This window comes from Cygnus olor, chromosome 1 (genome assembly GCF_009769625.2).
Source record: "Cygnus olor isolate bCygOlo1 chromosome 1, bCygOlo1.pri.v2, whole genome shotgun sequence".
Classification (NCBI taxonomy): Eukaryota; Metazoa; Chordata; class Aves; order Anseriformes; family Anatidae; genus Cygnus; species Cygnus olor.
The window spans coordinates 108,639,429-108,663,991 of NC_049169.1; the positions used below are offsets into that span (position 1 = coordinate 108,639,429).

The 24,563-nt window shown below is 38.2% G+C and overlaps 1 protein-coding gene across 4 annotated transcripts; it reads left to right on the top strand.

The window, feature by feature from the left end:
• Window positions 1–28: 28 nt before the first annotated feature.
• GABPA (GA binding protein transcription factor subunit alpha) lies at window positions 29–24,162 on the top strand. Of its 4 annotated transcripts, none has more exons than XM_040576279.1 (11): window positions 29–150; window positions 459–639; window positions 2,824–2,924; window positions 5,156–5,300; window positions 5,846–5,930; window positions 11,970–12,215; window positions 13,439–13,633; window positions 14,425–14,481; window positions 15,479–15,619; window positions 17,002–17,194; window positions 21,333–24,162. In XM_040576279.1, exons 3-11 carry the CDS (start codon window positions 2,848–2,850, stop codon window positions 21,559–21,561), a joined length of 1,368 nt encoding a protein of 455 aa, XP_040432213.1. In that variant the 5' UTR covers window positions 29–150; window positions 459–639; window positions 2,824–2,847; the 3' UTR covers window positions 21,562–24,162. The 4 variants fall into 4 exon arrangements, with proteins under 4 accessions (XP_040432213.1, XP_040432222.1, XP_040432195.1 ...); XM_040576261.1 differs by having other exon boundaries at window positions 123–154; XM_040576288.1 differs by lacking the exon at window positions 459–639 and having other exon boundaries at window positions 80–150.
• The last annotated feature ends 401 nt before the right edge of the window (window positions 24,163–24,563 follow it).

Consider the following 24,563-nt stretch of genomic DNA (forward strand, 5'->3'; position numbering starts at 1 on the left):
CGCGCCCTCCCCGCGCTGCCCAATCGCGAGCGCGCGCCGCGGCCTCCGCAGGGCGGCGGGACCCGGCGGGGGGGGAGCCGAGGCGAGGAGGCGGCGGCAGCAACGTGCGGCCGGGCCGGGCCGGGCCGGGCCGGGCACGGGGGAGCGGCGGTGGGTAAGGGCGGCCTGCCCCGAGCCGTGCTGCGCCGCGGGGCCGCCCCGTGTTTTGTTTCCGTTTCTCCGCGGTGCCGCCGGCCTCATTTCCGTTTCGGGTTCAAACGGCGCCGGGGGGGGGGGGGGACACGGAGGAGAAGCGGGGCGATGGGGGCGCGATGGGGGTTTGGGGGCGCCCGGTGCCCTCGGAGCCGAGCGCAGATGTCCTCCGCAGGGGGGCTCCGGCCGTGCATGGGGGCTCCGGCGGCTGTGGGGTGCGCGCCCCGCCGTGGCGGTGTGCTCACCGAGCGTACCGGGCGTTACAGGGCCGGGAGAGGAGAGGTCGCCCCGGGCGGGACAATGGAGCTTCGCCCCTGACCGCGGAAGCCGAGCCGGGGAAGGCGCCGGGCTGTGTCGGAGGGGGAGAGCCGCTGCTAACAGGTGTCCGCCCTTGTCTCGGCGCAGGTGGGCGGCTGGCGCTGCGGACGCGTTCCGGCCTGGTAACGGGTAGGTCTGACAGCCTTACGGGCTGGGGAGCACAAACAGAACTGCAGCAGTCAGAAGGCTGCGAGTACCACCTTGTGTATTCCTCCAAATAAGTGCTACTGCTGCAGTATTGCTTCCACTTTGACCCTCCTAGCAAGCCAGGCTGTTTGAGTTCCCTTGTATTGAACTTGAGAACTCAGTATTACTCCTTAGAGAAGGCTCAGGAGGCTTACCAAGGACAGTGTATGCCATCAGTGCTTTCAAAGAAAGTAATGCAAGCAGTGGTTCTTGCATGTTTTGCTTCTATTTTTTTAGTGATTTAGGCAGTTGCTGTACTAGATGTCTAGCTGTGCATCTTTCTTGTGGAGAGTCTCTGAGCTGACTCTTGGCATGATAGCCTTCTCTTCTTTGTAGTTATTTCTGGCAAGCTAGTCTGCGTGTATTTGTGTAGTCCCATCTGAACATATGCGTGCTTTCAGCCTCTGCACAGTCCTGTAGCAACACGTTTCACTGGACTTCTTGTGAGACGTTTGTTTTGTTCTAAACGTGCTGCTTGGTAATGTTATCAGGAGTCTATTACTCGCTCTTTAAGCGAGTGAATAATTTTCCCCACTAGTCTTCTCCAAATTGTTCTATGACTTCACATATTTTGTTAATGTTATTCTTCCTCTTTCCACCCTGCCATCTCCCTTTCTTGCATTTGTGCTCCATGGAGCCATCTTTTTTCCTCTTCTGCTACCTGCTGTCTGTGCCTGCGCTCACCTTTTCTACCTCCCCAGGGTAGAAGTTAGGCTGTTGCATAGCCTGCAAGATGCAACTGCGTAACGTAAAAAGGCAAACTGCCTTTGGAGAGTGAGTGAACTGCTGCTAGTCCAGCTGCCGATTCAGAGTCCAGTCCACAGGGACTCCAAAATGTATTACCTAATTCTATACGGTTCCAGTTACAGGGTTCCTGTAACATTTACTCAATGCGTATGACTTTGCATTTACCAATCTCGAATATTTTCTTTCATCAGTCATTCTAGATCTTGAGTTCTTTCAAGAGTTTCCTAACAGATTCCTAATAAATAACTCATGAACATGTCAAAGAGCAGAAATTATAGCCCAGCCCTTTTTGCGGCCTTGCTGGTAAACTCCCTTCCTCACAAAAAAAAAAAAACTTATTCCTGTTGTTTTGGACTTTTACTTCTTTTTTTTCGAATTTGATTGTTAACACATGAGAGGTTTGTTTGTTTTGTTTTGTATGTAGTACCAGTTAGCTTCCCTGGGAGATTTCAGTAAGGTACTTTGCTCAAACGTTAATTTCCAAAAATCTTAATAGTTGACCAGCTCACCTGTAGCATCGGTTCCTTCAGAGATTTGGTTAAGCTTGTCTACATTCTTCAGAAACGGTGTTTCATTCTTTCCCATTTAGCATGAGGATGATATATGAAGTTAGGTGATATGGAAAGTTCAGTGAACCCATCCCTTACAGCTCAGGGGGTTTTCACAGAGCTAGATGTGAGAGTGGAACAGATTCTGGTTTTGGTGGTGAGATGTTAATGAGGTGCTGTTTACTTCCTGTCTAGCCCTCATAGCTTCTTACAGATCGACACCAGATACAGCACTTGATTTCTTCTGGTAACAAAACTAATTTTACATAATAGTGTTCAAAGGGCATGATGAGATGCGCAGTTTGAATTTTTTTTTAAACCTCTGTAAAACTGCATGACTTGTTCACTATTCATTTTGAGGAGAATTTAAGTCTCATATTAACAGTTGGATTTGGGATAAATGAGTCCATCAGAAAGAATGACTCCAGGACTGAAACCTTGCTAGCCTCTTCTAGCTGTTGTGAAGACGAAGATAATGCATATTTTTATGCTATGTACTAACTTTCAAAGAACTTTAATAAGTTCTTTGGCTTATTCCAAAAGCATTCAGTAAGTAGGGATGCTTCCAAGGAAACAAAGCTTTGCACTTTGTGTTTATCTCTGTTTAGAGTCCTGAATTTGTCCCCTGGAACATTCGTATGAGAAACGGGTATTGTCATATACTTTGTGAAATCTGTATTAGGTTTTGTTTTTCCTTTTTTTTTTTTTTAGGTGAATTCTTATATTTAAAAAGCTGCCTAGGTATTTGGTTTAAAAATTTAGGATAGTACACAAAACATTGTCTAGTTTTGTTTGTCTATGACTTATGAAAAAAAATCTTTTCTGTTCATAGGTCTGTTTTCAAGACGTTTTAGCCATGACTAAGAGAGATGCAGAAGAGCTGATAGAAATAGAAATTGATGGAACTGAGAAACAGGAATGCACTGAAGAAAGGTAGGTACTGTCTTCACTTTTGGGGGATCATTAGGCTGTGATTTATTTATTTGGTTTATTTTATTGATTTCAGGTCTGTGGTTGCACACACTAAGTTCAGTTATTCAGATTTATTATTAGGTATTGTGTAATGCTTCAGAGATGGCCATGATTATGAAATAAGTGCAAGTGTTTCTAGCTAGGAAAAAGAAGTAACTTGAAACTGGCTGAAGTAACAGGATCGCTGTTATCTCCACATTTCTGCACTTGATCACTTCCATAGTTTTTCAGCTTTCTTGCTGGATACAAAGCTTGTCATTTTGCTTGTGCTCTCTTCAATTTTTCTTATGCAATTAAGTGGTGGTTTCTTGAAGTGGAAGTGTAGCCACTATTGGAAACCAGTATAGTGCTTTCATAGAATCGTAGAATGTTCTGAGTTGGAAAAGACCCACAAAGGATCATCAAGTCCAACTCCTGGCTCCATACAGGACCACCCAAAAATCAGACCATGTGTCTGAGAGCGTTATCCAAACACCCCTTGAGCTCCAGCAGGCTTGGTGCTGTGACCACTACCCTGAGCAGCCTGTTCAAGTGCCCGACCACCCTCTGGGTGCAGAACCTTTCCCTAACTCCCAGCCTGACCCTCCCCTGTCCCAGCCCCATGCCGTTCCCTTGGGTCCTGTCACTGTCCCCAGAGAGCAGAGCTCAGCGTCTGCCCCTCCGCTCCCCTCGTGAGGGAGCTGCAGGCTGCCATGAGGCCCCCCCCTCAGCCTGCTCTGCTCTGGGCTGGACAAACCAAGGGACCTCAGCCACTCCTCATACGTCTTGTCCTCCAGGCCCTTCACCATCTTTGTAGCCCTCCTTTGGACACTCTCTGATAGTTTTATGTCCTTTTTGTACTGTGGGTCGCAAAACTGCACAGAGCAGAGCAGGACAATCCCGTCCCTCAACTGGCTAGCCGTGCCATGCCTGATGCACCCCAGAGTACGGTTGGCCTTCCTGGCTGCCAGGACAAGCTGCTGACTGCTATTCAAAGTGCCATCAACCAGAACCCCCAAATCCCTTTCTGCAGGGCTGCACTCCAGCCTCTCATCCCCCATTCTATTATAATCTTAATTGCCTAAATCCCAAACCATTTTATTTATCTCTTCCTATGTTCTTAATAGTTCTCTTTCTTTCTGCGACTTTCGTGTCTGTAGAGTGTGTTTACACATACTGAAAAATTTTCAGTTTCTCCAGTCCATTGCTTTACTGTTATTCAGCATCCCTTTTTTAAAGGAGCAGAAATGATATGCTGTATATTGTGACTGTATTGTTAACAGGGCCCTGTAAACTGTGGATATGAAAGTTGACTTTGCTGTAGTTACCTCAGCCTAGTTTTTTCTTCTGAGAGCTTCCCTCCTAATTTTCACAACTGTTCTTCAAAATACAGAGATGCAGTTAATGCATTTGGAAGAAATAACTGAGGCTGGTAGATGACCTGCTCTGTAAGAACCTTTTCTGGAGAACTGTTTCAAAACCATTCATTATTTTTTCCTTATTCTGAGCTCCTTGTGTATTTTTATTACATATGACCTGACTGTGTACATATACTTTCAGATTTCCTCTCTGTAAATTGTTATTTTGCAATGCTTATGCCAATAATGTCATCAATTTAATGCAAGACAACCATGATATCTAAATAATGTTTCCTTCAAGGTTACATGTTGCTATAGTTCTTTCTGGCATCTCTTGTAGGTCTTAAGCTTATCCTTATGCTGATTGGTTAAAAGATGTGGATGGTTATTCAGTATGAGAGGGGATATTTTCTTTGTTCCCTACCTGTTAAGTTTTTGTATTTGTTTTTTAACATGGATCTTTTAAATACAGACTACGCAAGGTACTAGAATTATTTTACTCTACGTGCAGGTTAACAATGTACAATGTACAATTAATCATAGCTTTGTATCTTGAAAACACTGTTTTGAAAAGAATTTAGCCTAGCTTTGGAACCGTGACATGATTTTTTTTTTTTTTTTTTTTTTTAAAAAAGGAAGAGTTACACAGTTGTAAAATCAATGGGACCAAATTTGGCAATTTACACTCTACCCAAACTAGGAGTTTCCTTGTGTGGTATTAAGATTTCATAATATTACATTGTTTTATGTAGCTTATTTCTACCTTTATTTTTTTAAGCTATCCTATACTGTCTGTATTGTGCAAGCTTTGTTAACATATAGGTAATGATTTATTGTTTTCTTTTGGTACTTAAGCATCGTTGAGCAAACCTACACCACAGCAGAATTTGTGAGTCAAGCTATTGATATCAATGAACCAATTGGAAATCTTAAGAAGTTGTTGGAACCCAGGTTGCAATGTTCCTTGGATGCACATGAAATTTGCCTGCAAGATATCCAGGTAAATTGAGAGGTTATGGCAGATTTCAACTCTTACCAGAGAAGCATTTTACTTTGTCCCCTTCTTCTGTTGTTCACAGAATTCACACTTAATTTTGTACATTGCAATATAGCGTTTAATTTTATGTCAGCTTCCTTATCATCAAATCATTTAATATGTACATGCTAATTCAGTATGAATAACATCAAAAAAACTTTAGGGGCTTATATTTTATAATATAACCTGAAAAGAAAAAAAGGCACTAAGTGAAAGATGAGTGAGGGCAATGACAATACCTGTATAAGCAAAGGCTTGATGTATCCCACATCATTTGTTGCTGTCTGAACATCTGAGAGTCTAATCTTGTTTTGAATCTGAATAAAGCAGGAAGATTTTTATGGTAGTCAGGCGCATAGGTAGCACAATATTTGAAAAAATTCCCTGCCCACCTATTTCTACAAGCATCACCATATATTAGACAGTATAACTGCCCAAGGTTTAACTGAATAAGAGTTTGTTATAACATTAAGACTAATACTTTTGTTTGTTTGTTTGCTTTTATCAAGCTGGACCCAGATCGAAGCCTTTTTGATCAAGGAGTAAAAACAGATGGAACGGTACAGCTCAGTGTGCAAGTAATATCTAGGCAAGGTAAGCAGTTACATTTGTCTGTGTTACAGACTGGTTAATACTGTAGGAGTGCTTGTGAGCAAACCCAATCCTCTACTCTTTCTAGTTGTAAATTGATGGTAATATATTTTCAGAATGTCTTTTTCATTGTGTGCTGTGGCCATACGTAGAAGTAATTAAAATAAATGTCATGAACTGATTCCATGCAAAATGTCTTAGGAAACTTTGTATCAATTTCAAAGCAAAATATATGGATCAAATAGCTATCATTACCTAAGGTATAAGGCTTTCATTAAAGGTTAGTAGTTACTCATATCAGACAAAGTATCTAAGCAAGCAAAGGATTTTCGCCTAGGTAGGCAATGGTGTCGTCTCTGTGAAGAGTACGAGCTCGTGTATCTTGTGAATTATTAGATTATGAGAGTATATGTAGTTAACTGAAAATGAGTATGAAAGGCTAGGATCACTATCAGCTGTTTTCTTTGGATGGGAGCTTGGGGTAAACCACTAAGACGGAGGGGCATTTAACAGGTTGGTAGGTGTCTGTTGATGCATGTCTCTAGCTGTTTGTAGCACCAATTGCACCAGGATTTCCCGTTGTTGAATCCCCAGCAATTAGTAGCTTTACTGTTCTTTGTGTCCTGTTCTTCTCCTTTGCCCCCTCGATGTGCCTGGGTCGAAGGACTGCCGCCACTTGCTGAGAACAGTGTCCATACTGGGCTCTGGGAAACAGCTATGGATGTTGCTGTGTTTTCAAGTCATCAGTGGAAATAAGTTCCTATTGCAGTAGGGTATCTTTGATTATCTGTTCTTGAATTAATGACATCAGAGTACATTAGCAAAATTTGGGGATCACATTTTGTTTTGTTGGTACTTCAGCACAGATGAGACAGAAGAAAGCCTGTCTGTTTAAACTGTACTCAAACAGTGTTCGGTAGGACTGAGGATTTGCATTTAATGCCAAGTGTCAGGTGTCAAGTGCTAGATTGAATCTTCAGTTCCCCATATGTAATAGGGATTGAAGTATCTTTCTTGTTTCTTTGTTTTAAAAATAAATGGAAATATTCTTCAGTTATTGTATTAGAATAACTGCTCTTAATTCAAGTCCAGTAGCTCGTAGTATGCAGTGCTCAGCCTTCCAGTTTCAGAAGGATGCAGGTGATACGTATCTTCTCACTACTAGCTTCTATTTTCTTCCTGTGCTTTCTTTTTTTATTTTAACATAAACTTGAGGTGCATGTCCATATAGGTAAAGGAGCTTTTTTTTTTCCCCTTGTTAAAAGCAACATCTTAGTATTAAGTACTTTTGTATAACATCAGAACAGTCCTCAATGTTGTTTTTCAGGTCATGATACTTGATATGTGAGCAACTTTTAAGAAATCTGCCTGTTGAATGTGGTTAAGTATAGCAGAAAATGACAAAATAAATGGTATGGATGTAAGTAATGTAGAGGAGATGAACTTGTTACTCTGACTGCAGTGTCCCTTTGAGCTAGAGGGGAAAAAAACGATTCTTGTGCCATTCCTGTATTTGTCTTCTGCTCTACAAATGAGGTCTCACTGAAAGATTTTTTTGGCTATTTATTTATTTTTCCCCCAGCTTGTGTCATTTTATAGAATTAAGCTAGTGATATTCACTGATGTTAATCCTTGCTCTGGAGTGGACTCATATTTCTTAAGAGACAAGCTGTTATGTCAGTTCACATGTTTTATCAGATTTTGGTTATACATCTGTAAATTCAAAGAAATAAACACCAACTGGAATCTAGTCTGTTGTAGCTCTTCTGTAGTATTTCATACAAAGATATCTTATAATAAGTTATGGCAGATGAAATATTAGCATAAATGCAAAAAGGTTGCAGTGCACTTAATAGATTGGCATTGCCACTACTGCATAATGTTTAAGGTTGTGTTTTTTTTTACTTCCCCTGTTTAATCTTTTTACTAAAAAGGCCATTCTTTCATTCCACCTTGTTTTAACTACTTTCTCCTATTTTGAAGAATGGAGATGTATGTGGTTTTCCTACAATTGTGGGAACAGCTATTTTTGAGTGTAGCCCTGTTCTGTTCTTCTGTCAAGTAAGCCTCTTGCAAGTCTATGGAGAGATAAGTAACCACATTGCATCATATATCAAAGAATATGAAAGAATCTTTAATTTTGAAGGCCTCCATAGAGAATATTTTTGACTTTCTTTTATGTAGACGCAAGTAATACCAGATCAAGGATTTCTCCTGCTTGTCTGACTGTGGATAATATCAGATTAACATTTTGCCAACCTTAAACTGTAAAGGTTGATTGGTGTTTTTTCTTGAGATATGCTAAAATTGATTCTGACCTTTTATTTTGCTTATTCCCCCCCCCCCCCCTTTTTTTTTTTTTTTTTGGAAAGGAAAGGAGGAGAAAAGGGGGGAAAAAAGGTGGTGAATTCCAGTGCTTGGTATGGTGTAGGGTGAAATCTTTCTTGCGTTTTCTACCTCCTTAATCACCAGAGTAGAGGCAAGGTAGAATAGGAATACTCATCACACTTGTTGCTCGGTGATGATCTGTGGGGCACAGGTCCTAAGATTGAAGGAGTTAACAGTGGCAGCAGGGAATGGCAATCTGTCAGATTGGTTTAAGCAATAGGAGAAGAGAGACCTGTATTATGTATCTGGGCAATGTTGTTTTGCTTTGTTTCTTGTTTGTGAGGTATACAAACGGGTAGTTCAGTTAACTTGGCATTCGAATTGTTCACATACCAAGTACAAACTTGAACAGGTCAAGGGAGTATTTGTGAATGAAAGTATCTGTAGCTGCTCTTTGAGCACAATTCTTTTACGTATGCCCGAAGCACACCTGCAAGATTAACATTTTTCTGAACAGATGCTGCTCCACAGACTTCCTGAATGCTTGACGTAAGAAGTTAGTGTTCAGCTGCTCTCGGAATTTCTGAGCAAGTGTATGCATGTAGCTGTGCTGTATTTACAGAGATTTAGGACTAAGCAGTGATAAGGATGGGAGGTCCTGTGCATTTAGGTACCTGAAGACTGAGTCCTGTTTTAAGTGTGTAACTCCTCATGTGACCATGCTTTCTAAACTGTTTTAGCAATAACTGGACTTTTATTATTTTTAGTATGAAAAAGAAGGATTCGTAAGTGTAGCGTGAACTGTGCTGATTTAGTTTAAAGGTGCAGTTTGGCTAATGCCCTCTCTCTGGCTGTAGTTAATACCAGGCATGTAGAGAACTAAACCAGGTTGCCTGCAGATCAGTCCTACCCTAGGTTGCAGTGAAGGGGCTTGTATTGGAGGCAACATTTAGACGTCTTGATAGCTGAACTCCGTGAGTTCTTGTATTTTTCAACCAATTTATACTTCTGAAATGTGACATTGTATACCATTGTGTCCCACAATTTACATGCTGTCCACAGAAGACAAGACATAAAGACTGGACATATTTTCTTATAAAGTTGATAAAGGGAGAGATGTGAAAACATGCAGACAAAAACAGTGAATTCATTTTGATCTCATGTTGCATTAGATTACATGGCATACTGTTACTTCACAACACTTCTAAGCCGATTCCTCTACAGAAATTTATCACTGATCTCCATGTTTGTATTGTGGATAAAGCAGTAGATTCACAGTTCTTTTGACATGTAGTTATTTGACAGATAGGGAGTTATTTTGTGGAGCAATAGTGAACTGTTCCTCTCTAGAAGCTTTTTTCTTCTCTTTTGAAGATCAAAAATAGAACCGTAATCCTTAGTGTTTCCCGTACCCGCTTCTATCTTACTTTCAAACAAGCCTGTGCTGAACCTTAAGCTTAGATGGCCTACTTTAAACACTTACTGCCCTAAGTGAGGTCCTTGTTTGCTTTATGTTCATGTTTGTTTCTTCATCTAATCCATCGCTTACTGGTTGTGTACATCTCTTCTCACTTCCGTAATTTCATATTGCTGTATGTTGTACCCGTTAATTTATTTTCTTTGCTTCACTGGGCCTTAGAACTTTTTGGTGTGAATCCGTTGCATAAACATTAAAACAGAGTAGCTCTGATATTTGCAGTCTGGTAATCAAAAGCAGAAGTAGGCCTGCAAAAAATGATTTGAAATAATAAGTTATTTCTACATAGCTAAAAGTACATTCATAAGTAGTAAATATAATAAGGAGCTTTAAGTTTGAGTGTCACTTCAGGGTAGACTGCTCAGCATGTGGGTCCATGTTTTAAATACACTTAAAATGAATTTCTTTAAAGGAGAAACAGTACTTTTCAGCAGAGATTATTGTACAGTTTTAATTAGGTTTATAGAGGAGTAATACCAGAAGTTTATCATACTTAAGGAGACTTTTCTTAAGCTATTTTAGCGCTTGGAAAAGATGCTGAATTGGCAGCACTACGAACAAAATCTATCTTGGCAAATAACAGGTAAAAGACAGCAAGGTTGTCAGCAGCACAGTTGTCAGTTTTTTCAGAATGTGACAATGATCAAATCACCAAGAGGAGGAGTACCTCATTCCTTTACTACAAAGGGTAGTATTTGTCTTGCATCCACAGTAACTTTCTGATAAAGGAGAAAAATAAACCCTTTCTTGAATCAGAGTACCAAAAAGTACCATGTTTTCTAATTGTAATTTTCTCAGTTGATTTTGAATCTAAAATCACGCAGTGGGAGAAGAAAGTATATTTAATGTTCATGAGCACAATGAAACGCACCAGACAGTCATTTTAACAGCAAAACTATGGTTTTACCCCAAGTGGCGTAGGGTTAAAAAAAGGGGAGGGAGGGGGGGGCAAATATAACTGACTTTGTATGTCTTCACAAGTTTTCATTAAACCTTGCAGCTGAATAAGATGTACTTATGGTCTTTGTAGTTTTCCCTTTCTAACATTTGTCTCAAGTTAAATTGCTGTTAAAGTCTACACTTATCAAAAAGATTTAGTTTGTTCTCACCTACACTATGGGTAAGTGTTCCATTTATTCTTCTTTACAAACTGAGTAAATTGTGGTTTTAGATTTTAAGGCAGTGTCACATACAGAATCAACATGTCACATTAAGCTTTAGTATCAATTAGGAGGGACACCAAGTAGTACCTCATGGCACAAAATGCTGAGGTTATCCTGACAGTGTGATGTTCTGTGAATCCTCCTCGTCAACTGCCTAACTCTAGTCAATGTCTTTAAAGTCAAAATAAAACAATAAAATAGAGTTTTACAGATCCACACACCCCTGGAAGTGGTGAAGGAATGTGCAGACATGTTTGATGTAAATCTGCTAAAGAAGTGCATTTGTTTTTGTTGTTATCATGGAAATGATACATCAGAAAAATGAAAAGAAGTTAGTTTAGCATATTATGATGGGCAAAATCTTCTACACAACATCAGAAATTTGGACAAGTTGGACAAAATGCATTCTCGGGAGACCACAGAAGGGATGGTGACACAAAGCATTAGTGGCATTACTGAGTGAGTTCTTTGTTGCAGAGTGCAGGCATATCTTCCAACTCCGCAGTCAAACTTCTTAAGTGACAGAACTAAAACAAAACAAAAATGAATAGCTGATAAAACTAAAAATTGGAAGATTTTTTTTTAAATTTTCTTTTAACTTGCTGTCGAATGCACTGCTTCCTGCAGGACACTTTGAGAGAAAATGTTAACACTTACGTAGATGGTGGGGAAGTACTGTAAAGGTTGAAAGTAATACCTGTTGTTGGGGGGAAGGAAGCAGATGCTTGTGTTTTTTTGTTTGTTTGGGGGGTTGGGTTGGTTGGTTTTGGCTCCATATGTTTCTCAAAAAACACAAATTTTTATGTATATGCCCACATGCTCATCCATACAGAATTATGAAAAAAGATGAAACTGTAATACCAGAGGAGAGAAGAGGGACAGCTTTATATTTGCTTTATATTCTGTATAATGGACTACATAATTCTCATTTAGGAGACTTGCAGAAATACAGTGATCATTCTTTTCAATCACGCTTCTTTCCTAAGGATTCTAACACTTACTAATTGCAAAGCTTTTAAACAATTTTCGTTGTATTTGCATTATTATCGTTTTGTTTGTTCTATCTACACCTAGGGATAGAGCCCAAGTTAAACATCCTTGAAATTGTGAAGCCTGTGGAAACTGTGGAGGTAGTGATTGATCCAGATGCTCATCATGCAGAGGCTGAAGCTCACCTTGTTGAGGAAGCTCAAGTGATAACCTTAGATGGAACAAAACACATCACAACAATTTCAGATGAGACGTCCGAACAGGTGACACGATGGGCCGCAGCACTGGAAGGCTACAGAAAGGAGCAGGAGCGCCTTGGGATACCCTATGGTAATAATGTTTGGTTGTGAGGTGGGCATATGTTGGGGTAGGGAGTGGTTCTACTGGGGTTTGTTGGTTTTATATTTGGGGGGGAGGTTATATTGGGGGGGGGGGGGGGGGGTTGCACGTATTTTTCATAAATGATAATTAACTTTACTTATATAATTAAAGTGTTCTGGTACCTCTGAGGAGGCTTGTTATGGTGTGGGTAAGTGCAATACAAATATCTCTGCACAGGAGAAAGCTAAAGAGAATCATCATCAAAGCTTCAAATACTTTGATTAAAATGATGCTTTTTGCTCCAGAACCTTCTTGTTGTTGCAGTTTTCGGAAAGCAGTCTTTCTTCCTTCTCCTTAAAAATGTGTATGTTAGTGATAAAGCTCTTCACACGTCTGAAGTTGAATTGTACTCTGTTAGCAGACTTGCAGAACTGGAGTGTGTTTGAAAATGAAGGTGCTTGAAAGTGTTTAAAAATTCCAGTGAAGTCACAGGACTCTGCAGGACATGTAGCTCTCCAGTGTCTTGAACAAAAGTACTGTGATTTTAAATAGTATAGGAACTGGAATAATGTTGAATGAGTTTAGAACTTAATATTTAATTGTAATCCCAAGCAGATCAATGTATTGGAGGAGGACCATCCTGATATGAGAGACACCTACTCTTCTTTTGAAACTGAAGACCCGTGGAAAAAAGAAAACATGACATTTTGTGTTTTGAGGAATGTCATGTGTAGTTCTGATGTAGAAGCTTTTGCTAAAGAAAATCCCTTTTTTTATCCCTTCCATCTGTCCACCAAGCCACACCACTCCATCAGCATTTTAAGGGTAGTCAACTTTCTACCCAGTCAGATTGGGTCATGATAACCGTGTATCTCCTTGATGTTACATATTTACTTTTATGGAAGTTATTTTATAATTGAAAACATACCATCGCAGGACTTTGACTGAATATAAGCACTGACTGGTGTAGAAGCAGGCCCTTTAATTAAAAAAAAAAAAAAAAAAGGAAGATAACAAGAAACACCTACATAAAGGTTGAAAAAGGTCTTCAGAGATGGTCACATGGAAAAAACAAGCACTAGGTTACTCTTGTTTGAACCCTGTGGGTCGATAGCCATGCATATTTCATTCTTGTAAATTACAGTAAGGACTGCCTCTCTACCCTCAGTGCTGAGGAACTGTGTGCTATGCAATGGGATGTATTTCAGTTTCATTTCCCTCTTTTTTTCCAGACCCTGTGCAGTGGTCAACAGACCAGGTGCTCCACTGGGTGGTGTGGGTGATGAAGGAGTTCAGCATGTCAGACATTGACCTTAATGCACTCAGCATTCCTGGGCGTGAACTCTGCAGCCTCACTCAAGAAGACTTCTTCCAGCGAGTCCCACGTGGAGAAATTCTCTGGAGTCATTTGGAACTTCTTCGAAAGTGTATGGGATATTTTTCTGTAACTGACTTTACTTAATTCATTTTCCCTCTTCTTTTATTTTTGCTTAAAATGAAATGAGCTGTGAGCAGCTCTTTTTTCTCCGCTTCATATTAGCAGTATAAATGAGGGCATCAACACAAGATAACAGGAGGTATTACTGAGAATGTCTGCTGTTACAAAGCATATCTGCATACTAAACAGTTTCCCCATTTTTCATCAAACTTCATAACTAGGAGGGGGGAAGTAGTGACGGAGTCCTTTTTTTTTTTGTAAGATTCTTAATTCGTGCTTCTCCTGAATTGGACAGTTTTATAATTAAATATTGATTGTGAGTTATTTAATGTACATCTCTGTCTCACATAGAATTGAAGAGTATTAAGCATAGGCAATGAAATCCTTAGACTGTGCACAGCCTGACTGATAAGCGATGCATTTGTACGTGCATTAATATGCTTTTAGATTTACCATGCTTGAATATAACTTGGCAGAATAAACTATTTCAATCTCAATTTACATTAAATAGCTAATGGCTTTAGGGGATGAAGAATGAAAAAGATATTTTGAAATTCATCATGGACGTACTTATTTCTGAAAGTTGAATAACAAACATTAAATGTTTGTACATACTTATAAGACCATGAGCTGTGCATGTCTCTTGCAAACTAATACAAAGTGTTAGCTTTTTTTCCCTCTGTGAAATATGAAAGTTTTTGATATTCAAGTGAAGATGAAGGTAGACTTGAAGTTTGTGGGTTGAATAAGAGTTTAACTGTTCTTCTTTCTGATCTGCAGATGTGTTGGCTAGTCAAGAACACTCTGGAGAAATAGCAACCGTTACTATTGATCAGCGTAAGTATTTCTGCCAGCAGTTAGTTTATACAATTAACCATTTGCAAGTTTGGCACTATGCTTTGGTTCCACACCATACTGGTACAACAGTCAGAAAATCACTAAAGAGAGTAGTTTTCTTTAAAATGCACCCCCCTTCTCCTCTCATCAAACTAACAAGCAAAATTTTTGGTTTCTCAGTATGTTGTTACTGGCTGAAAGATGTTGTATGACGTGAACTATGGAAGTTTCTAACCTATTTTGTACGGTAGGATTTGTGGTCTAGGGATACATATTTGAGGACTTGAGAGGTTTTGGTATTTTAGGTTATATATTGCATTACTGAATGGATAAATTAAAATTTATCAATTCTGATTTCAAAATAAAGCGTTTCCAAAAAGAATTGAAAGTGTATGAAAGAGAGGACTTGTTTGGAAAGCAATACAAGGAAAAAATATTTGAAATTTTCTTCTAGTTGTAATACAGTGACGTCAATTATTAAAATTGATCAGTTTTCAGAAGACTTGTAAGCAGCTTACATATTAAATAGATTGATTATGTATTCTCTCCTGGGTTTGTGTCCTGGGTTTGTCCACCTAAGGTGGGGCATTTGAGTCCTCTTACACCATTGCCATAGCAGGTTATTTCATTGCTGTTTGAATAGCAAATGTGAAGGATTGCACAGTGACTGTAGAGAAGATTGCATTAAGGTAGTTCATATGGGAACAGCATAAAATTTAAATTAAAAACATGAGATTTTTTTAATGGACACATCTATAATGTTATATTTACAATGTAGCATCTTTACTACAACTCTAAAACCAGAGTTTCCACTTTAAGTGGATTTTTTTTTAATTCTTAGCATTGTGATTTATACAGCATGTATCTTTTTAACAATGGAAAAAAAAACTAGCTCCTAATATTATAATGTAGATAATAAATAATACATGCCTATGCATCTGACGTTTCTTTGTCAGCAATTTATAATTGATGTTCTGCAATGTTTTCTGCTTTACAGCTGTGCAGATTATTCCAGCATCTGTACAGCCTGCAACCCCGACCACCATTAAAGTAATAAACAGCAGTGCAAAGGCAGCTAAAGTACAGAGAGCTCCAAGGATCTCTGGGGAAGATAGAAGTTCCCCTGGGAACAGAACAGGTATTGTCTACATTATTTTTAAATGCAAATGAGCTAAATGCTCATTAATTTGAATTATAGTTTTGTAGGATGCATCCTTGTCACTTTGGTTATGTTTGTAGAAAAATCCATATAGATACAAAAAAGGGACTGTTACCTACAAAACATATCTCAAGCACATGCAAACTCGGCAGGTTCGTTAGCTCTAACAGGCGCTGTTAACGTGGTCCCGCAGCTTTTGAATCTTCCTGACATGGAGCAGATAGAGCTAGCCATAGTAAATAAAATGCCCACAATTGTTTCTCTTCCTGTAGCTTAACGGTCTGTCCTCTCAAACCATTGCATGGCACTTACTCCAGCATTTAACTTTTCCACCTTCCATTTGCAGAAAGGGGAGAAAATAAACTGTATGTTGCAGAAACCTAGCCTAGCTACTGCTTGATCTGTTTGCCTCCCCCTGTCCAGCTCTGACCTTCCTCCTTTTTGATGGCCTCAGAATCTAGCAAGCTTCAGATGTCTGTTCTGTTAAGTGAATGCACCTTTTGGAAAATGGCAAGCTAAATCTGTAGTTTATTTTCAGAATTACTGGTATTCATATATACCCTTTGATCATTAATAACTCATGTAATTCTTGTTTCTTGCTATCATTTTTGCTTTGATTCTCTCCACTGCTGCAGATCTGTTAAATCCTTTGTTCTGTTAAATCCTTTTCTTTTTTTAGCCTTTTTTTTAATTTTTTTTTGAGAAAGTCTATTTGGAAGTCTATTTTGTTGTTCACGATTTTTAGGCCCAGAATTTATCATCTTACATCAGTGGGAAACACTCTGGGTTTCTTCTTTTAGGCATTAGGTCTGCTATCTATATCTCATTGAGAATTCAGAAATTTAATTGCATATACTTGAGTTAAAAAGAAATGTAGTGATTGTACCCGAAGGATGTTATATTGACTTAAGCTGTGGTTTGTGGGTATTTTTTGTTTTCCTATCGCTAATATGTCACGTAGAAAGTTAGAGAATAAACGATCATTGGAAAAAAATATATGTATTTGTATGTATGCCTGAAGAGGAATAAACAGATTGTGCTAAATCTGTTCTATTTCAGGGACGGATGTGTGCCTAAATGACTATTTGTCACTTTGTTTTCATAATCTTTTTCCCTAAGTTATAGAAACAAGTATATGAGAAGTCTTGTTATGCATAATATTCAGTTTCTTTTTGCATAGACTAATATTGGTGACTTTGCAAGGAAGTATTGTGGTGTTTTTATTGTAGAGGAGAAGAAATTTTCCTTCCATCATACGTTTTGTGCTTATTTGCTTTAATATGTTGGTTGAAAACTTTTAGCCTTGATGGGAACATAACAAGATCCATTTCAAGTAGTACTTTTTATTCCTCTTTCAACAGGAAACAATGGCCAGATCCAGTTGTGGCAGTTTTTATTAGAACTTCTCACTGACAAGGATGCTCGGGACTGTATTTCTTGGGTTGGTGATGAAGGAGAGTTTAAATTGAACCAACCTGAACTGGTTGCACAAAAATGGGGTCAGCGCAAAAACAAACCCACAATGAACTATGAGAAGCTTAGTCGGGCTTTGAGGTAAGAAACTTTAGAAACTGATCAGGTCTAAAATGTTTTGTTTCCTCTTGACTACTTTTTCTCCAAGTATCATAATGCAAGTCTTGGGTGCGTTTTTTTTAAGTAAGGGCATAAACAGATCCTTTGAAGATACTCCTTCCTATTAGATCATACTTTTCTTTGTAGCAGCTAGTGCAATGATTTCTTGAACATCTGAAAGCTTTTTTTCAAGATTATTGAACTCTGACGTGACAGTCAATTTGTGCAGCTCACAAAAATATTTATTTTTCTGATGCATCTTCAGCATTTATGCTTTCACTAGCATGCCAAACTATGCTCATTAATGGGGAAAGATGCATAATATGTGAATACTCTGAATTATTGATTTATATTTTGCAGTTTATTTGTTCATGTTCCTCTTGCTTGTGTTATGGTATAAAGCAGATATTCTTCTGTAATGATTTGTTTCAGGCTGTCTTCATTCCATCGTGATTTCTGTAGTTTGACATTGGTAAAAGGAATTTGTATTTCTGAATCACTGTAGACAATGTAGCTGGGGAGTGCGGAAGAATGCGAATAGATGAATTTTATACCTTTTTCCCAGTTAATTTGGTCTCTGGAAGCACTGGAAAATTCATCCGAGTTCTCTTAAATAGTTTGAGTTTCGTATTCAGATATGGCTAAATCTATTTCTCTTGGTCAGTTTTCAAGAAAGGTATTTGCGGCATTAAGCAATAAATATTTAAGCAGTTTTAAGAACTCTCTTTATATGAGTAAAGTTGTATATTGGTTGAAGTCAGATGTAAGATTTACTTTTAATTATTTACACTTTTGGCTACATTATCCTCCTAGAAGGAAGTAAACTCATCTATCATTGTTTAAAAAATATCAAATTCTCTTTAAATATACCTCTGTAAGAAATGATGCTAATACTGGGGGAGGTTGGAAGCTACTGACTATGTCATTCATGGTTTTATAAAGAATGACTGCTCCCTATCTCATTTACATGAACAGGAGGCATGAAAAGAAATTGGCAAGCAGCAAATATATAGCCTATACCTTTTATTTGTCTTTTAACTCCTTTAGGCGCATTATTGTAGATGTCTAAATGATTGTATGAGTTTGAGGCAGGTGGACGAATTAATGAAAAAAAATACCTTGAGGGGTATTAAATACAGAAAGGTGGAACTCCTAGAAGTTCTTGAGCCCCAGGTCTTTGAAAGCAAGGAAGAGCATTATATATCTTCTCTACTTTTATGCTTTTCCTTAGGCATTTGCTTTTGGTTCGTTGGAGTAATTATTCTGTTCTAGATAGATTAGATCTTAAGTCTGCACTTGTATGGCTGTCCTTGCAATCTTAATATTTATATTTTAAATTAGACCATTACTTTTTTCATAGGATCACAGAATCCTGTGACTGGGAAGGGCCTCAGGAGGCTTGTTGTCCAACCTGGCACAAGGCTGCTCAGGGCCTATTTCTGGGCAGATCTGGAATCCTCCACAAGCCTCCACAACCTCACTGGGCAACCTCTCCCACTACTTGCCTGTCCTCTGGGGGAAAAAGTCCTCATATCCAGTCTCAACCTCTCCTGTTTCAGTTCATGCTGTTCTTTTTCTGTTTTTTCTTGTCCTTCTGCTGTGTGCCATTATGAAGAGTGTGGCTTTTTCTTCCCAGTGACCTCTCTGTAGGTATTGGGACCTGTCTAACTGGTAGGTCCCTTTGAAGCCATCTCTGAGCTAAATAGCCCCATTCCTTCAACATTTTTGCAGTGGAAGTGCTCCAGCCCCAACTATCACAAGGGCCCTTGACAGAACTTGCTTCAGTTTGTCTGTTTTTCTTGTACTGGGTAACTCAAAACTGAACGTGGTATTCTAGATATGCTCTCATGAGTGCCAACTGAAGGGTAGTGACTTCCCTTCACCTCTTAGCCGCACTTTTATTTGTGCAGCCCAGGCCACTTTGGGCTGTCTCCACCCCCAGGACATGCTGCTGGTCCGTGCTCAGCTTGCACTCAGTGCAGGTGCCCAGGGCCTTTCCCCTGGTAGGTAGAGCTGCTCCCCAGACAGACAGTCCCCAGCCTCTATCATTCCAATACCATTCCCATATTTCCTGCTTGCTTTTCTGAATCTATTCATTTATGCACTGAAGGTATACTCAAAGCTTTCTGGAACATCAGATCGTATAAATGATGCTAATGGTTTTGGGGTTTTGTCAACAAACTATGCAGAAGATCTCAAAGGCAGCTGAAGAACTCTGGGATAATGCTCTTTTCGCTGGGATATTAAACAGATGTCTGCATAGTAATTTGCATAAATCACTATTAGAGAAGTTTTGCATTTATATTTCAGTCAGAATTACAAAAATCACATTCCACAAAGTTTTGCCATTTTGGCAGCTGCGTCAATATTGACATGTTTTCTAACACTTGAATGTCTGAAGGGATATTTAATGCCTCTTACTACTACTGAGATAAACACTGTTGTCAAGCCAAACTTTTATTAAAACAAAAATGGTAATATGTTTTGTTTACTAATGTACTGAAATCATTATGTCAATTTTGATTAGTACCAGAAATGATGTTGATATTAAATGTGCTAAATTTTCTGCCCAGCTGCAGGAAAATCAGGCAGTATCTTCCTGAAAAAAAGGAATAGCAGATTTTTTTTGTTACATACAAGTTGGTGAATGTTCTAAAATCAGCATCTGCTTAATTACCCAGTAGGGAAGTGAGACTTGAAGAGAAAGAATTCATCTCCTCTATTATTCTGAAACAAAGTGCTCGTGCAACTCCAAAAGATCCAGCAACTAAGAATTTCTAAACTTGCATGGGTATTTTAGCTCTTTGTTTGTGGTTTTGAACAGGCAAATGCTGTAACCAGAAGTGTATTCAACATAATACTAATATATTATGTAATACTAATTCAACATAATACTAATATATATACGAGATATATATATTGTATAGCTTCAATCCTAATTGGATTGTTTCTATCACGAGATGTGGGAATCTTGAGTGGTTTTGGCCCTTTGCATAAATACTGAACTTGAAGTGTCCAAAAAAATATAGTTGCTTTCTTAGTAACTTACCTACTTTCCCCTAGACCTCGGAAACTGAAGTTAGTCTTTTACTTGACTCGATTTTGATGGTAAATGAGAAATATCTCTACTGTACCAGCATGTCACTCAGAGGGTTGAGTTTTAGGCAGTCAAGAAATCTGGGCTATCTTATACAACATCTGGGTGATGGTTTTGAGGAAACTAAATTGTGTGGTGGTTTTTTTGTTTTGTTTTGTTTTGTTTTCAAATTTATCACAAGTTTGTTAAGGTCATCAAGTCCAAGTTATGTCCTAACTTAGGTTTTCCTAATGAGAAATAAAATGTGCATTCAATTAATCCCTGCAGTCAGACAAGAACAGCAACAAAACTGTAAATGCTGGCTTCTTTATTTTATTGGTATTAACCAAATACTTATACTGTAATGTGTCTTGAGTGCAATGAGTCATATAGGGTTTGTTATCTTTTCTGCATCTCTGTTCAGTGTGATAACTCTTCTGTGACATAAGGTAAAAAGTGTTCATAGTTAGTGAAATGATTTTTAGTTGTAAGTAAAAGCAGAGGATGTTGTTTAGCAAGTATTAACTATAAAAAAAAAAGTGTGCTTTTATAGTTCTGTCTTTAAAAGTCAGTCTCTCACTTGTTTTTAGTACTGTAAAAACCACTGCTAATTTTCAAGCTGTTTCCACCATAAACAGTTTGTCTCGGAAAAGCAGAGATGAATAAAGAAGGCAAAGGACAATAATGAGGGAGGAGATAACATTTTTTTATTAAGGCAAAGCGCTATATAAACTTCACCCCCTTATCCCTGTAAGCTGTTTTGAATTTCTCCAGCTTAAAAATGGTCTTGGTGCTTTCTACAGTTTATGATATAATTATTGTGGTTTGTTTCCACCTAACATATCAAGGTGCAGGGAAAACTTTCAACCTTCTTCCCTTTTCTTATGGGAGGAAAAAAAAAAAGCCTAAATGTTATCTCAGCATATGAAATCACATGAGAATATTGATGTCCAAATATAGCGTCCAAGTGTCGCTAAGTAAGTGACTGTTTATGGAAGTTAGAGATGCTGAAAACTTAACTTGATTTTTTTTTTCTTTTTACAGATATTACTATGATGGAGACATGATCTGCAAAGTGCAAGGCAAGAGGTTTGTCTACAAATTTGTCTGCGACTTGAAAACTCTCATTGGATACAGCGCAGCAGAGTTGAATCGGTTGGTAACAGAATGTGAGCAAAAGAAACTGGCCAAGATGCAGCTTCACGGCATTGCTCAGCCAGTTACAGCAGTAGCACTAGCTACAGCATCCCTGCAAACAGAGAAAGATAATTAAGCACTAGGACCTAAAAGTGGGAGCCTGAGGCCTTTCCTGTATAACCAGAGCAGTTGCTCTTAGTTTTATCAGAATTTGAAGCTTCTTCTGTTTCTTCACAGTACAATACAGTGCATGATTTTCTACAAAGAACTGGGACTGCCATAAATTTGGATCTTTTAACAGCATATGTTTCAGTGTAAGTTAAGGGATCATTGCAGCTTCTGCAACTTTGAGTCAGGGCCTCTGTGGTATACAGTCTGAAATTGGGGAGAGAAGTTGAACTGGTCAGTGTTCTGTGCCCACAGCTCTACGAAATATTTTTTGCAGTGCTTTTAACAAAAATGAAGTACATACAGTAAGCAGGCTGATCAGTTTGTCTGGATTCAGTTCTTTCCAGTCTTTTGTTCTCTGCTGAACTACCAAATGGAATTTGATGCTTTCAAAGTTAAACATGTTCATTATTCTCATTTAAGCAAGCAGAGTTGAAAGACATATTAAACATTACAAAGCATTAGGTTCTTAAAATGACTTCCGTGTTTATAAGCAAAGCAAACTAAGACTAGACCGAACTGAAGATCTGTGCTGAAGAAGGAGATCCAGGTTTAGATCTGGCTTAGGTGAAAAGCCAATTATGAGTATTCATTGTCATATGTAGATAATATGCGTATATGAGGGCAAGTACTTACCTGTTTTGAAAGACATTGTTGATGCTAGACATTTAACAAAAAAACAACTCCCCCCCATCAGGTGATTTGAAAACTTGAAAAAATATCCCTTGCCCAAAGAGTAGTTTGCTTTGGTGGGGTTTTTTTAATGCTCTGTTCTGCAAGGTACTTATACCTGCATGGTAGTCAACCTTAGTAACTGAAGACCTAAGTTAATCACAGTCAGTAGTCCCTTCCTGTTTAGAAACAAAATGCAAATTGGAAATAGTTTTAAAGAGAACTGAAGTTTGATTTCCAAATTATTGTACAGTCTGACATATATAGAAATACAAAGATGTGTAACTTTTATTCAAAATTAATTTCTTTCTGAACTTCAAATGATGTTTTTGAAGCTTCATAAGCCAAATGCATGCTCCAGAGCTGGGTGCAATTCGAAGTCTGGATGATGAATAGAAATAGTTGGAATGTAATCTGAATTCTGAGACGCTAGTATAGAGAGTAGTTCATGCAAATGTGCAGTAAAAAGTAGGCTGCAATGTTTGAGCTTCTATACTGATGCCTATTGGACTTTCTTTTGATGTCTGAAAATAGCATGGTTTTGTTTTGGTTTTGCCCCTTCATGTTATTAAACAGTGTAAATATTTACATCACAAGGCATATTTTGCAACTTTTCATAATTGACGCCCCCCCCCCCCTTCCCAACACTTCACAGTTAATTAAAATGAAAATGGTTAAGGGAAAACCTTTAATTCTGTGAGAGTGAGCTACCCTTAAACCTTAAATCAAAAGTGCTTGTACAGAGAGTTTCTAAACATAAAATTTCTTTATACTGAGTAGTGAGAGCACTGGGCTGTTGCTCTTGATCTGAAAAGGAATGGTCATGCTTGCAGTCAGAGGGCAGGAAATACAGAATACTCTTCTTTATGATTATTTTAAAAATGTATTGAGGACAGACCTGTTTTGTTTTATAGGTGGATGTTCATCTGCAGATAGCTTTTGATACGTTAGAAATCTTGCATGCATTTCTAGTCTACTTTTTTCATTACCTCCACAGTTATAACATTTTCTTGACAATAACATTTTCTTGACAGATTCTTTCAATAACTCTTAATATTGTTTTCTTTCTTGGGTGCTTAAAGCACTCCATCTGCTAAACATGTTGGCTTTTTTTTTTAATAGTTTTTTTTAAACCCTGAGCAAAGTATGTGTCTGTCACAAGAGGTCAATTGTCAATCCACTTCTTACTGTTAAAATAGTCTAATTCCACCAGTTGGCAAGTGTTTGAGGTGACTTGCGCAAATAGATGTAGATTTGCTTGCTAATAATAAGATAAAGCTGATAGTTCAGTGGCAGCAATGATGTATATAACACTGCTCCATTACTAAACAAAAGTCCAAAACAAGTAACTAGTTATATTTAGCAGAGTTCATGAAAGGCCTTTTAAAGTTAAAATACAGTACAAAAAGAAGAGCTTAAAATATTTTTACTAAATAGAACTGGACTGCAATAGGATAAACTGATAGCAAAGTTGAAATGTAATATCAATACTTTATCCCCCTGAATGTTCTTATTACATGATAAGCCCTCTAGGGAGAAGTTCTGATATCACACTTTCTTTGTAAATACATCTGATTATTATTTTGAAGCTTTTCAGTGGGTATGATACAGTCCTTTGGGTTCTTTATTGTGGGATCATCTGCTTTTCCACCTTGTTCTAATTGGTAAAGAAGAAATCTTTTAAACAATTATAAAATCAGTCACATTTTCTGCAGCTGAGGGAAAAACCTGTGACTAACTTGATGTCTTCAATGAAATAAAAGATGTAGGATATATTGTCAAGAGTTGTTCTGTTGCTGCCAGAAGGAAAACACAGAAAGAATATTCCCATTTTTTTGTAAAACAGAAGGTTTTTTGCATACTTTTTACTCTTTAAATAAAGACACTTATACTCTGCTAAAATTATGTATTTCTTTTGTTTTGCATTTTTTTGGTAATTTTACACGAAACAATTATTTTCTATTTTTACTCTAAAATATTTGTGCAGAAAATGTCAATATAGTAAAATAAAAATGTTATATGGCTAATGCTTGTTTACTTCTTAATTTTTCAGAAAGCCATCTGTAATGTTTGTGCGCAAACAGTTTAAGGATTAATACGTGCATGTCATTCTCATTACTTTTAATATCACAAGCTAGTTAACAGCAAGAAGGAAAATTACCATATTGTCTGAAGATGCATTGTCTTTGACTTGATACGTGCTTCTGTTTCCACCTTAAAACTGGCACTCAGTATGCATCATTACTGTAACAACTTTCTTTAACATCTTAATCGTAAACCTCAAAATGGTGCTTTTAT